This window comes from Thalassophryne amazonica, chromosome 17 (genome assembly GCF_902500255.1).
Source record: "Thalassophryne amazonica chromosome 17, fThaAma1.1, whole genome shotgun sequence".
NCBI classification, from domain to species: Eukaryota; Metazoa; Chordata; class Actinopteri; order Batrachoidiformes; family Batrachoididae; genus Thalassophryne; species Thalassophryne amazonica.
The window spans coordinates 29,811,350-29,826,971 of record NC_047119.1 but is presented as its reverse complement, the minus strand read 5'-3'; the positions used below and the strand labels follow the sequence as shown (position 1 = coordinate 29,826,971).

Here is a 15,622-nt window from a genome sequence, read left to right as displayed (position 1 = left end):
CCAAGGGATGATGGGGGTCCCAGCCATACTTGACAGCATTATAAACAATACTGTTGGTGCACCTGCTGCTAGGCAAACTGCATTTCCAACAGCCAATGCTTTTTTTCTGCAGCTTTTATGCAGTAAAACAAAAATTTTCATATTGGCAAAATTAACACTGATACCGATGTGTTGGTGAAAGTCTCATATCGGCCGGCCGATATATCAGTCAGGCTACAACCCCTGGCAATAATTATGGAATCACCGGCCTCGGAGGATGTTCATTCAGTTGTTTAATTTTGTAGAAAAAAAGCAGATCACAGACATGACACAAAACTAAAGTCATTTCAAATGGCAACTTTCTGGCTTTAAGAAACACTATAAGAAATCAAGAAAAAAACAGTTGTGGCAGTCAGTAACGGTTACTTTTTTAGACCAAGCAGAGGGAATAAAATATAGACCCACTCAATTCTGAGGAATAAATTATGGAATCACCCTGTAAATTTTCATCCCCAAAACACCTGCATCAAATCAGATCTGCTCGTTAGTCTGCATCTAAAAAGGAGTGATCACACCTTGGAGAGCTGTTGCACCAAGTGGACTGACATGAATCATGGCTCCAACAAGAGAGATGTCAATTGAAACAAAGGAGAGGATTATCAAACTCTTAAAAGAGGAACGAATGGGAGGAAACTGGAGTCAACGTCTGTGACCGACTGTAAGAAACCACCTAAAGGAAATGGGATTTACATACAGAAAGCTAAACGAAAGCCATCATTACACCTAAACAGAAAAAAACAAGGTTACAATGGGCTAAGGAAAAGCAATCGTGGACTGTGGATGACTGGATGAAAGTCATATTCAGCGATGAATCTCGAATCTGCATTGGGCAAGGTGATGATGCTGGAACTTTTGTTTGGTGCCATTCCAATGAGATTTATAAAGATGACTGCCTGAAGAGAACGTACATTTCCACAGTCATTGATGATATGGGGCTGCATGTCAGGTAAAGGCACTGGCGAGATGGCTGTCATCACATCATCAATAAATGCACAAGTTTACGTTGATATTTTGGACACTTTTCTTAACCCATCAATTGAAAGGATGTTTGGGGATGATGAAATTATTTTCAAGATGATAATGCATCTGCCATAGAGCAAAAACTGTGGAAAACATTCCTTGCAAAAAGACACATAGGGCAATGTCATGGCCTGCAAATAGTCCGGATCTTAATCCAATTGAAAATCTTTGGTGGAAGTTGAAGAAAATGGTCCATGACAAGGCTCCAACCTGCAAAGCTGATCTGGCAACAGCAATAAGAGAAAGTTGGAGCCAGATTGATGAAGAGTACTGTTTGTAACTCATAAGTCCATGCCTCAGAGACTGCAAGCTGTTGTAAAAGCCAGAGGTGGTGCAACAAAATACTAGTGATGTGTTGGAGCGTTCTTTTGTTTTTCATGATTCCATAATTTATTCCTCAGAATTGAGTGATTCCATATTTTTTTTCCCTCTGCTTGGTCTAAAAAAGTAACCGTTACTGACTGCCACAATTTTTTTTTCCTGATTTCTTACAGTGTTTCTTAAAGCCAGAAAGTTGCCATTTGAAATGACTTTAGTTTTGTGTCATGTCTGTGATTTGCTTTTTTTCTACAAAATTAAACAACTGGATGAACATCCTCCGAGGCCGGTGATTCCATAATTTTTGCCAGGGTTGTATATTGTAATGCACATTCACATCTACCTGTCATTCAGCATGATTGCTTAAGTTTCCGTCTTATTTTCATACTTTTGGGTGGAATGATCATTTTTGATTCAGATACTGACTGAATTTTTCATTTTACTTAGTGAGATGGGCTTTTTGTAACATTAAGGCAAAATTCTCAGATGCTATTAAGATAATATAGGGGTCTTGAGGAAACCTGCCAGTCGCTCTAATCCCATAAAATTATCAAGTGAAATTCATACTTATCCAAATAAGAATCTTCATGTGAAATATACACTCACTGGCCAATTCATTGGACACACCGTGACAGTACCTGGTTGATCCCCTTTTGTTTTCAGAACTGTTTTGCCTGTCTTACTTCTTCATGGCATGGATTCAACAAGGTACTGGAAATGTTCTTTTGAGATTTGGCTTCATATTGACATGACAGTGTCAGGCATTTCCACAAGCACCAGCGGCAGGAATTTTTGTTCGAGGGCAGGATGGATCATGTTGTGTGTCTATGCCAAATTCTGCCATTTGAATGTTTCAGCAAAATTTGAGACTATCTGACCAGGCAAGATTTTTCCAATCTTTCATTATCCAATTTTGGTGAGTTTGTACCCACTGCAACCTCAGTTTCCTGCTCTTGACTGATGGAACCAGCACCTGGCATGATCCACCACCACTGTAGCCCATGTGCTTCAAGGTTCGATATGTTGCTCTTTGAGAGATACTCTTATTCATACCTTGATTGTAACGAGTGGTCATTGGAGTTATTGGTGCCTTTTATTCAACTGGAAATCAGTCTAGCTATTCTTCTCTAACCTCTGCGATCAAAAGGTATTTTCCCCCAGAGAAGTGCTGCTCACTTGGCTGTTTCTTATTTTTTGGACCAGTCTCGGTCAAACTGAGAGATGGTTGTGTGGGAAAATCCCAGTAGATCAGCAATTTCTGAAATACTTGAACCAGCCACTTTCAGAATTACTTACAGTGATTCCAGAAAGTATTCACAGTGCTTCACTTTTTCCACATTTTGTTATGTTACAGCCTTATTCCAAAATGGAGTAAACTCATTTTTTCCCCTCAAAATTCTACTCACAACACCCCATAATGACAACATGAAAAAAGATTTTTATTTTTTCAAGTTTATTAAAAGTAATAAACTAAGAAATCACATGTACATAAATATTTACACCTTTTGCTCAATACTTTGTTGATGTACCTTTGGCAGCAATTACAGCCTTCTTGAATAAGATGCCACAAACTTGGGGCACCTATCTTTGGGCAGTTTTGCCCATTCCTCTTTGCAGCACCTCTCCATCAGGTTGGATGTTGAGCGTTGGTGCACAGCCATTTTCATATCTCTCCAGAGGTGTTCAATCGAATTCAGGTCTGGACTCTGGCTGGGCCAGTCAAGGACATTCACAGAGTTGTTCCGAAGCCACTCCTTTGATATCTTGGCTGTGTGCTTGGGGTCATTGACCTGCTGAAAGATAAACGGTCTCCCCAGTCTGAGGTCAGGAGTGTTCCGGAGGAGGTTTTCATCCAGGATGTCTCTGTACATTGCTGCATTCATCTTTCCCTCAATCCTGACTAGTCTCCCAGTTCCTGCCACTGAAAAACATCCTCACAGCAAAGCCTTCACAATACCTGATGGCCAAAGAGTTCAATCTTTGTCTCATCAGACCAGAGAATTTTGTCTCTCATGTTCTGATAGTCCTTCTGGTGGCTTTTGGCAAACTCCAGGTGGGCTGCCATGTGCCTTTTACTGACTGGCTTCCGTCTGGCCGCTTTATCATACAGGCCTGATTGGTGGATTGCTGCAGAGATGGTTGTCCTTCTGAAAGGTTCTCCTCTCTCCACAGAGAAAAGCTGCAGCTCTGACAGAGTGACCATCAGGTTCTTGGTCACCTCCCTGACTAAGTTCCTACTCCCCCAAACACTCAATTTAGATGGACGCCCAGCTCTAGGAAGAGTCCTGGTGGATCTGAACTTCTTCCATTTGCAGATGATGGACACCACTGTGCTCATTGGGACCTTCACAGCATCAGAAATGTTTATGTACCCTTCCCCAGATTTGTGCCTCTAGACAATCCTGTCTCTGAGGTCTACAGACAATTCCTTTGACTTTATACTTGGTTTGTGCTCTGACATGCACTGTCAACTGTGGGACCTTATATATAGACAGGTGTGTGTCTTTCCAAATCATGTCCAATCAACTGAATTTTCCCCAGGTGGACTCCAATTATGCTGTACAAACATCTGACGGATGATCAGTGGAAACAGGATGCACCTGAGCTCAGTTTTGAGCTTCATGGCAAAGGCTGTGAATACTTATGTACATGTGATTTCTTTATGTTTAATAAATTTGCAAAAATCTCCAAAAAATTATTTCGCATTGTCTTTGAGGTATTGTGTGTAGAATTTTAAGGGAAAAAATTAATTTCATCCATTTTGGAATAAAGCTGTAACATAAAAATATAATGCAATGTTAAAATACCCTCAGCTGTATGAGCATAAAATAGGAAACCGAATGTGATCAATTGACCTCTTAAAATAGGTCAATGTGACTTTTTGACCTCTTAAAATAGGTCAGGATTAGCCGTCTTTGAACTTGTCCAAGGTCTGTGGCTCAAGAATGCTCCCTGTGAATTTGAAGACCCTGGCAGTAATAGGAATGGACTTATTCTGAGCACAGATGGATGGACACAAAGCCTTCGCAGTACCTGATGGCCATATTTTGGTCTCAGGTAAAAATGTAGAAAAAGTGAAGTGCTGTGAATACTTTCTGGATGCACGGTAAATTACCTTTCTTCTCCTTTCTGATGATTGGTTTGAACTGCAGTAGATCCTCTCGACTACATCTACATGTCTGAGTCTCTGACACGATTGACTGATTATTAGGTATTTGCATTAATGAGCAGGTGAAAGGGCTTAACTAATGAGGTAGCAGGTAGTTAGGCAGGACTGATGTTAATATAGATGCTGTGTTTTTGGAAATAATGATGTACACAGCCAGTTGTGTTTTGACTTGCGATACAGAATATCAGGATTGCTCAGCCTTGAAAGAAAGGCTCAAGCTGAGTAATGAGATTTTATTTATTTTGCACATGGGTGTCAAAATATTCTCATGGCATGTTTCATATTATGTCGTACTAAATGTTAAGCACAATACTTTGTGCATATTACTGTGAATGCCCACAAGGATGTGCAATAGACATTTAGTATTCAGGAAGGCATCTTGGGGTTAGGTAGGGTAGGTTAGATTAACAATAATATATAAATAAAATATCAACTTTTTGTTTTCTTCACTCAGATGATAAGCCATGAATTTTTTGGCGTGGGAATTTGGCTGAAAAATACACAGAAATTTGTACAAATTTTTGGGCATTATTTTTCACCTGCTACTACAAAATTATCATGAGAATTGGCTGAAATATTAAAAGCAATATACGTAAACATCAAATCAACTGGAATTTATTTAATATGCTTGATATTAAAATACTTAACATTTTAGGAAGGACAACTTGCAAAGTTATAGATGATTTTGATTTTGACTTTTTTGTGAAGGGTAGAGCTACAGACGGAGCAAATGATTATTTATTTATATGATGTGGCTTCCAGGAATTATTGTATGTTTAAAATTCTCAAAAGTATCAGTTCCTTCCCGTCAGCTAGATGGTTCCTTTCCCAGGTTGTGTCTTGTTAGTCAAGATATCAGTCTGTTTCTCTTTAGTCATTGGCAGTTTGTTGTCCCATCAGATTTGCTTGTCAAGGTAGCGCTCCGTTTGCTCTAAACACAAAGTGCCTGTGATGGATAAGGCTGTTTATTGTCATGCTGTTGGACACTGGAGTGTGGAAGTAGTTAAGCCATTTCCAGACTGTTTGAGGTTTAACCTCATCACACAGCAAGTGTGTGTTTTACCGTTAAATTTAACAACCTGGCAATTGGTCATTAGTGCTTTTAGTCGTAAAACAGCAAGACCCAAGTATTGGCCTTTATCGGTTGCTAAAGTGGCGTGCTTAAAGTGTTTGACAGTGAACAGGCAAGCCTCTCTTCCTGTTCCACGCATACCAATGTCATTTGGTCAACTTTTGCTCAAGCAAAGCTGTCTGTTCTTGAAAATGCTGCTTGCAAATAATGGGATGTTGCTTCTGGAGCCTCTTTGGAGTGCTCCTCTTTGACCAGAGAATGGGGGAGGGTCTTCTTATTTGGTTATTCTTCTGGATTCTGGTTGAGGAAAGGTTTGCAGTTTACAGTCTGAACTGGCAAACCTGAATGTTGGCCCATATCAGAGACATCTGCAATGTAAATACAAGTTGAAGCGTGACTCAAATACCGAAGATTTTCATGTTTTAGGTCATTATAGCTTCATGTAATTCTAAAATGTCTTCTAACATTGGTTAATTAGAAAACAATATCAATTGTGGGAACTGCAGTCACATGGACTGAGCCACGCCAGTCTCAGTAAGATGTTGGTGTAGCACTTTCTGCTGACATTCCTCGATTCTGGTTGGAGAAATATCCACATAGTTGTCAATGAGTCATTTTAGTTGTAGGTACTGCTGTCCATCCAGGCTGTTACTTCTCAACTGCGCTTCTACAGCCTCCATTGTCTTGGCTTCACTGCTAGTGAAGGCTATTCCTCCACCTTCACTGCTCGTGAATGCAGCTCCTGCTGTCTTACAGGGGCACCATTCCTTGGGTCCTTTGCTCTTGTGACTGGACTGTAGAACCACAGTCCCCATACCTGGTGATGGTGGGTGATGTTTGTAGCACATTGACACAGGCTTTCTTGCAGGTCAATAAGGCCAGGCTGATGATGCACAAGTTCTTCCTCACCAGCATCTAGGACCTGTGCATCATCAGCCTGGACTTAATGAGTTTTGGGAATCCCATGTCAGTGCACTAGAGACAACCATGAACCTAGATATGGACACGGTGATCCTCCATTCTGGCCATAATAGCACTCACAAGCAGTGGAGCATCACCCTTGGTCTTCTACATGGATCCAAAGTGTCTTTGTCCCTTTCATTCCCACCTTCTTCCCTGTCACCATCAGCTGGGTATTGGTTGGCAAGTGCACTGCTGACAGTGGATTGTATGGTCTGACATACTTGTTTTTTGTTTGGTTTTTACACTTTTTTTTATTGTTTATGGTGACCCATATAGGTGCCCCCAACATGACTTGACTTCCTGGGTTGTGGCATCATGTAAATATGGTAGCTTCATGGTAGATCCTCACGAAATCCAGTAAAAGTTCGAAGGAGGACTTGCACTTCCATTAGGATCCTTTAATGTGCAGTCAGACACTGCAACACTCGCTGTCTTCCAGGTACTTTCCGGTGCAAAATAGACATGGCTTGCTATTTCTCTGTATTTTGCCCTGAGATGTAACAATGAAGATAAACAAAACAAAGATGGCAAAAGAAGTCACGGCAGTCTCGAAGAAGACGTCTTAAATACTCAACTTTGCTGGTTCCTTCTGGCAACAGCTCCACTTTAATGTTTCATCCAGCTCTTAATTGTTACAATGGCTGCATCTGGTAGCGAAATATCAAATGTGTTTGAAAACATTTGCAGGCTGGTAGGAAGCAGCTTGAAACGCTCGTGCTGCTGAAGGCATCCACTTTACACCACATGATTCAGAGCAGTGTGCTGCTCCTCTGAAGATACATGAAGCTTGAAAGTGCAGAGTTTGATTGTTTTCACCTTCTGCTCTTGTCTTAGGGCCACACGGCCATGCTGAATGATGGCTGCTGGCATCCCAAGATTAAAGGAGAGTTCATGACCTGTTCTAATGATGGGTGAGTTTTAAATAACGGCAGCCAGAACCATTTACTCTGTGTGCTCTCTGTGTGTAAAGTATAATTAATAGAGTAATACGGTAAATAGTTACTGGAAGGAACAGTCCAAACACAAGGGTGCATTGGTTAGCACTCTTTCCTCATAGCATAAACATCTTGCGGTTGATTTTCACGGCAAACATGCTTCCGGTGTGGTTTGCATGTTCTCCCTGTAAAAATGTTTGCTTCCTCACTTTCATTCCAGTCTCCTCCCACCATCAGAACATGCAATTCAGGTCCATCATTCCATCACTGCCCTCGATGAAAGATGCGCCCATCAATCTGGATGTTTTCATGCATGTCCACTGTTTCGGAGCTGCATCATATGATAGTGTAATGTAGTCTGTTTGCATACTGAAGGTAGTAGATCATCCAGGTCCTGAGTATTCTGATACAGTACAGATTGTGATGTGCTGATTTTTGCCTGCTATATGGTGCCCTAGTCTGCATAGGGGTGAGTGTGCGTGTATGTGTGTGAATATTTACAGCTAGTGACCACATGCGACATTGAGTAAGAGCATAGCAATGAGTTTAAGCGAGTGTGACAGGCAGCAGTGCAAAAAAGTGAGAGCTATCATCATTAAGTGGAAGGAAGGGCCCGACTTTGTGGGCAGGCCGAGGCCCAGTGTTTACCAGTGTTACTACTATCCCAGATGTGGAAGTTGGTTTATTTTGCTCTTAGTGAGGCTCTGGAAATCCTCCCCTGGCACGTTAGCACTGGGTGTTGCCCGTGGCCAACTCAGAGGAGAACAGCAGAGAGGAGCGCACGGGGAACCATTCACAGGGAGAGCAGCTGCGTATGAGGAGCTTTCAACAACAGCAGAGCAGGTCTTTTCAGCAGCTTTACTCCCACGCATTTGAAAGCGTTGAAGAAAGGAAAGAATCATATAGGTGGAAGAAGCTGTTCCTCTAAACTGATGCCAGTTTTCTTTTCTTTTATGTTTATTTGCCAAGAGTTTTGTGATAAAGTGCTCTCTTGGTATTACTCCACGGTGCGCTCAGTGAAGTAGACGTCACTATGTGCGAGCAGTGAGTCAGTCTGTCATGCAATATTTTATTTGTGAGCGAGAGAAGTTTGTCATGAAAACTTCTATATGCATATAAATAGTGACCCAAAGAAGGCTATTAGTTTTGGGTTTAAAAGGTCAATGTTACTGGAGTGTACGTCATAAAATCTTGTGAACACAATGATGTCTTTTGTCACTGGGTGATTTTCACCAAACTTGGTATTTGTGTTAGGTATATTTACCCTAAGAAGTGTATTCTCTTTGGGGTCAAAGGTCAAGGTCACTGTAGCCTACTTTATAAAAATCTTATGGTGCAAGAAGTTCTTTGCTAATTGCCTGATTGTAACCAAACATGCTGTTTGTATTTGGCATGATGACCCCAGGAAGTGTTTTGATTTTGGAATCAAAAGGCTAAAGATCACAATTACTGAACTGTTGTTTGTAAAAACCTTCTGCAGAAAAACATCACGTCAATTGTAAACTTATCAACTTTTGCTCATGGCGCCGTGGCTTAATGCAGACTTGCTGCACTTGCTGTTTATGAGGTGTACCTGCTTTCCCTCAAACTGACCAGTGAAAAGTCACTGTCATTTCTCACATTTCCTCCGGAGTTTCAGCCTGTATATTTTTAATAGGTGTAAAAGTGCACATGCACTTTGTCTGCATTGTCTCAGTTCACCCAGCTGTAAATAGGTACCATAGGTACCAGCCTTAGCTGGGTAAGTAATCTACATCAGACTGCCTCCCCATCCACAGGAAGTCATAGACTGTCTTCTGCTTCACGCTGCAGAATCTGTGGCTAAGCACCAACACCAGCGCCCTCAAAGCCTTTATATTTACACTATTATCAGGGGAAAAAAGAAAACTGAGCTCAAAACACCAGTACTGGCTCCATGTTTTTCTAAGGGCCCGGTCACACGGCATACGGCATTAGCTGAACGAAGGAAAAAAAGTCACAAAGTCACAAATCGTTGAGGAAAAAGTGGACGAATGAGCTTGCACTTCTCCCATCACCGAAAAGCCTGTGAGCCCAGAGCGCATAAAAGAACGAAACAAAATCGAAACCAAGAAAAGAAAAATGAATGGCGAATGGCGACCTTGACGCTTTAAACAAAATCAAAACAAAACATTCATGATGACGTGACTTGACAGCGGGTATCAGCCAGCCTGTAATCATGTCTGCGCTCTCCACAGCACGTACAGGTGCGAGAGTTGTCTTGACAACAGGTCTATCTTCACAAAAACATGTGTACACATGCACGTTGTGTGACTGGAACATTCCAGCCACAGACGCCATGCAAACATACATACAGCAGTTTGTGTGTGTGCATAGCCTCTCCAGCCACAGACAGCTGGAATGTGCATAAATAGTTAAAGCAGTTGATAAAACATTCTTACCACTATTGTTTCTGTATGACTACATTGTGTTTCGTCCCACAGATGGACGAATCTCGTTCAGCTCGTCGGTTCTTTAGTTGTTGATCCGTTCAGATAGCGTCAATGTTCATGCACGACGTCGAACTTGGGAGTTTGGACAAAATTGGATGACAATCAAACGCTACGCTGACTGTACACGAACTATGCAAATGATGAGGAACCATCAAGACAGTAAGCAAAACGGAATACGGATGAGTTGAAGTTGTCGTTGGGATTCGTTCACATGCAGATAATCTTGACTGCATTCAGAGTATTTCTTAAGAATGGACCAGCACTCAGCCATTAGTACCAGTGGGTTCCTGCTACTAGCTGAGACTGCTTATACATCGCACCAACACTTGTTAGGTATTCTGTCTTTTTTCCTCATCTCAGCCCAGTGAGAGTGCCTTTGTGGTGTTTATTTGAAAAGGTTATTAACGATGATCACTGGACCGCCCAGCTCTTTAATTAAAGGGCTGTGCATTTGTATGGAATCTCATTCATATGCTCGTCTCCCAGCTCTTTGTATTATTTTGTCAACCCGGCCTTTTTTTGTAGAGAGGAAGAGGTCCCAATAAAGCCATTCACGAAAGCACCAGCTTTGGCAATTATCCCGGCTGAATGGGGAACTGTGTTATTGTTTAAAAAAAAAAAAAGTAGGTACATTTTCCAACAGAATTCATGTTTGATCAAAGGAGCGGAATGTGTATTAAGCACAGAATCCGCCTTGATGTCTTGAAACTCTGACTGTTAAAAAAAAGTCTCTTGGAAGCTTGGAAAGTAAAAATGTGGTGATTGTACTCTGTGGATGTGTAACTTGCTGACACTAAAATTGACATACACAAAAACAATATGGGATATTTTGAATTGCAGCTTTTTTGAAATGGAGCAAATTTTGATCTGACACTACTCAGTAATTCTTTGGTGTTTTTCTTTTAGTTTAAACTGGGGGGAATCTGTTATATTTTCAGTTATTCTGAAGGCTTTGTTTAAGCAGAATACAGTTTTTTTTTGTTGTTTTTTGTTTTTATGGTTCCTCAGACGAGCTATCAAAAATTCATGTTATGTGCTTTTTTGTGACTGAAATTTCAGCCACTTGGGCAGCATACAGGACAAATGGCGGCGTTCTAATTGGGCCCACATGTTAGTTTTGTTGAGCCTTTAAGACACACATGCGCACATTGAAATACACACAATTTGAGGAATGTTTGCACAAAGTTTGAATGCCAGGGATTCCCTTTGTATTGGCGTGCTGTCAGGGCTGCAGCTGGACTTGGATGCAACCTATATGGAAGTAGACCCAAAGGACAGCATGGCTGGTCATATTACTGCTCAGGAGTAAACTTTTTGTCTGCTCAAACACATGGGTGTAGCACAAGTTATGAAACATAACACATATTGAAGAACTGGAGAGCATCCATGATTGCATTCTGCTGCTTGCTTAAATCCTAGAAATCAGTCATTGTTAATTTTTTTTTTTTTGTGCAGATGTCCTCAACACCAGTGCTTACATTTTTCTTTTTTTAAATATTGGGCAACTTAACATTTGTTTTTGTTTAATCTCATTAAATACAGTAAGTAGGAAAATCTGTTTTTACTCCTCGACCTACCAAGGTAGCAGGAGTACTGTTGTCACGTTCCTCATCTATTTGTTTGTTACTTTTCATGTTTTCCCCAGGATGGGTTTGTTGATCATCTCAAAATGTTGGGGCGGGGTGGCAAAAATGTGCTTTTGAGGACAATAACAACTAACATACGTATCTACCAAATGTACAGTGTACATATGTTATGCATGAGAAGGTCAGAGGGCTCCATTAGTCAGGTTGGGAAGCATGCACTGCATCCGCTACAACACGCAACCGCCTTGGTTCCTGAATGGCATCCACCTAGGCAGACATCCAGGCCATCTGCACCTCTCAAAAGTAACCATCTGCCTGCTGCAGCCAGGTGAAACATGGGTTGTCTCCTTGAACCTTCTCCATGCTGGAGTTCTTAACACTAACACACCAGCTGGTTGGGTGGATGGAAGAAACATGTGTTTGGACTTTTACTCAGTGAATTTGGGGTTACCCACCTCTGTATATTGATTTTGGGTGTTAGAAGGTAAAACGCCAAGGTCACTGGGGTGGGGGGAAGCAACTTAAATTTTTAATTTTTATTATAAGCAAGCAGTATTTACCATGGGATGAGTTGTAATGTGCTTGGTCCATGATATACACTCAACAAAAATATAAACGCAGCACTTTTGGTTTTGCTTCCATTTTGTATGAGATGAACTCAAAGATCTAAAACTTTTTCCACATACACAATATCACCGTGACTATCCAGGGTTGGGACCAGGAAGCAGAGTTGTAGTCTTACACACCTCTCTGCAGCTTCTCTCCCCCTGCCATACCCTCATTACCCCATCCCCGTAGAGACGATGCCTGCTCCCAGACTACCAATAACCAGCAAAAATCTATTTAAGCATAAAAATTCAAAAAGAAAAAATAATATAGCACCTTCAACTGCACCACAGACTAAAACAGTTAAATGTGGTCTATTAAACATTAGGTCTCTCTCTTCTAAGTCCCTGTTGGTAAATGATATAATAATTGATCAACATATTGATTTATTCTGCCTTACAGAAACCTGGTTACAGCAGGATGAATATGTTAGTTTAAATGAGTCAACACCCCCGAGTCACACTAACTGTCAGAATGCTCGTAGCACGGGCCGGGGCGGAGGATTAGCAGCAGTCTTCCATTCCAGCTTATTAATTAATCAAAAACCCAGACAGAGCTTTAATTCATTTGAAAGCTTGACTCTTAGTCTTGTCCATCCAAATTGGAAGTCCCAAAAACCAGTTTTATTTGTTATTATCTATCGTCCACCTGGTCGTTACTGTGAGTTTCTCTGTGAATTTTCAGACCTTTTGTCTGACTTAGTGCTTAGCTCAGATAAGATAATTATAGTGGGCGATTTTAACATCCACACAGATGCTGAGAATGACAGCCTCAACACTGCATTTAATCTATTATTAGACTCTATTGGCTTTGCTCAAAAAGTAAATGAGTCCACCCACCACTTTAATCATATCTTAGATCTTGTTCTGACTTATGGTATGGAAATAGAAGACTTAACAGTATTCCCTGAAAACTCCCTTCTGTCTGATCATTTCTTAATAACATTTACATTTACTCTGATGGACTACCCAGCAGTGGGGAATAAGTTTCATTACACTAGAAGTCTTTCAGAAAGCGCTGTAACTAGGTTTAAGGATATGATTCCTTCTTTATGTTCTCTAATGCCATATACCAACACAGTGCAGAGTAGCTACCTAAACTCTGTAAGTGAGATAGAGTATCTTGTCAATAGTTTTACATCCTCATTGAAGACAACTTTGGATGCTGTAGCTCCTCTAAAAAAGAGAGCTTTAAATCAGAAGTGTCTGACTCCGTGGTATAACTCACAAACTTGTAGCTTAAAGCAGATAACCCGTAAGTTGGAGAGGAAATGGCGTCTCACTAATTTAGAAGATCTTCACTTAGCCTGGAAAAAGAGTCTGTTGCTCTATAAAAAAGCCCTCCGTAAAGCTAGGACATCTTTCTACTCATCACTAATTGAAGAAAATAAGAACAACCCCAGGTTTCTTTTCAGCACTGTAGCCAGGCTGACAAAGAGTCAGAGCTCTATTGAGCTGAGTATTCCATTAACTTTAACTAGTAATGACTTCATGACTTTCTTTGCTAACAAAATTTTAACTATTAGAGAAAAAATTACTCATAACCATCCCAAAGACGTATCGTTATCTTTGGCTGCTTTCAGTGATGCCGGTATTTGGTTAGACTCTTTCACTCCGATTGTTCAGTCTGAGTTATTTTCATTAGTTACTTCATCCAAACCATCAACATGTTTATTAGACCCCATTCCTACCAGGCTGCTCAAGGAAGCCCTACCATTATTTAATGCTTCGATCTTAAATATGATCAATCTATCTTTGTTAGTTGGCTATGTACCACAGGCTTTTAAGGTGGCAGTAATTAAACCATTACTTAAAAAGCCATCACTTGACCGAGCTATCTTAGCTAATTATAGGCCAATCTCCAACCTTCCTTTTCTCTCAAAAATTCTTGAAAGGGTAGTTGTAAAACAGCTAACTGATCATCTGCAGAGGAATGGTCTATTTGAAGAGTTTCAGTCAGGTTTTAGAATTCATCATAGTACAGAAACAGCATTAGTGAAGGTTACAAATGATCTTCTTATGGCCTCGGAAAGTGGACTCATCTCTGTGCTTGTTCTGTTAGACCTCAGTGCTGCTTTTGATACTGTTGACCATAAAATTTTATTACAGAGATTAGAGCATGCCATAGGTATTAAAGGCACTGCGCTGCTGTGGTTTGAATCATATTTGTCTAATAGATTACAATTTGTTCATGTAAATGGGGAATCTTCACAGACTAAAGTTAATTATGGAGTTCCACAAGGTTCTGTGCTAGGACCAATTTGATTCACTTTATACATGCTTCCCTTAGGCAGTATTATTAGACGGTATTGCTTAAATTTTCATTGTTATGCAGATGATACCCAGCTTTATCTATCCATGAAGCCAGAGGACACACACCAATTAGCTAAACTGCAGGATTGTCTTACAGACATAAAGACATGGATGACCTCTAATTTCCTGCTTTTAAACTCAGATAAAACTGAAGTTATTGTACTTGGCCCCACAAATCTTAGAAACATGGTGTCTAATCAGATCCTTACTCTGGATGGCATTACCCTGACCTCTAGTAATACTGTGAGAAATCTTGGAGTCATTTTTGATCAGGATATGTCATTCAAAGCGCATATCTCACCCATATTGGCCTCTCTTCATTGGCTTCCTGTTAATTGTAGAATAGAATTTAAAATTCTTCTTCTTACTTATAAGGTTTTGAATAATCAGGTCCCATCTTATCTTAGGGACCTCGTAGTACCATATCACCCCAATAGAGCGCTTCGCTCTCAGACTGCAGGCTTACTTGTAGTTCCTAGGGTTTGTAAGAGTAGAATGGGAGGAAGAGCCTTCAGCTTTCAGGCTCCTCTCCTGTGGAACCAGCTCCCAATTCAGATCAGGGAGACAGACACCCTCTCTACTTTTAAGATTAGGCTTAAAACTTTCCTTTTTGCTAAAGCTTATAGTTAGGGCTGGATCAGGTGACCCTGAACCATCCCTTAGTTATGCTGCTATAGACGTAGACTGCTGGGGGGTTCCCATGATGCACTGTTTCTTTCTCTTTTTGCTCTCTATGCACCACTCTGCATTTAATCATTAGTGATCGATCTCTGCTCCCCTCCACAGCATGTCTTTTTCCTGGTTCTCTCCCTCAGCCCCAACCAGTCCCAGCAGAAGACTGCCCCTCCCTGAGCCTGGTTCTGCTGGAGGTTTCTTCCTGCTAAAAGGGAGTTTTTCCTTCCCACTGTAGCCAAGTGCTTGCTCACAGGGGGTTGTTTTGACCGTTGGGGTTTTACATAATTATTGTATGGCCTTGCCTTACAATATAAAGCGCCTTGGGGCAACTGTTTGTTGTGATTTGGCGCTATATAAAAAAATTGATTGATTGATTGATTTCCCTCAAATATTGTTCACAAACCAGTCTAAATCTGTGATAGTGAGCACTTCTCCTTTGCTGAGATAATCCATCCC

General features: G+C 40.8%; 1 protein-coding gene across 1 annotated transcript in view; it reads left to right on the top strand.

Moving 5' to 3' along the window:
• Positions 1-15,622, top strand: part of LOC117529259 (WD repeat-containing protein 70) — a 94,629-nt gene that overhangs the window by 7,969 nt on the left and 71,038 nt on the right. Inside the window, 1 exon segment of the mRNA XM_034191992.1 lies at positions 7,416-7,492. Within this exon segment, the coding sequence (XP_034047883.1) occupies positions 7,416-7,492 (77 nt within the window).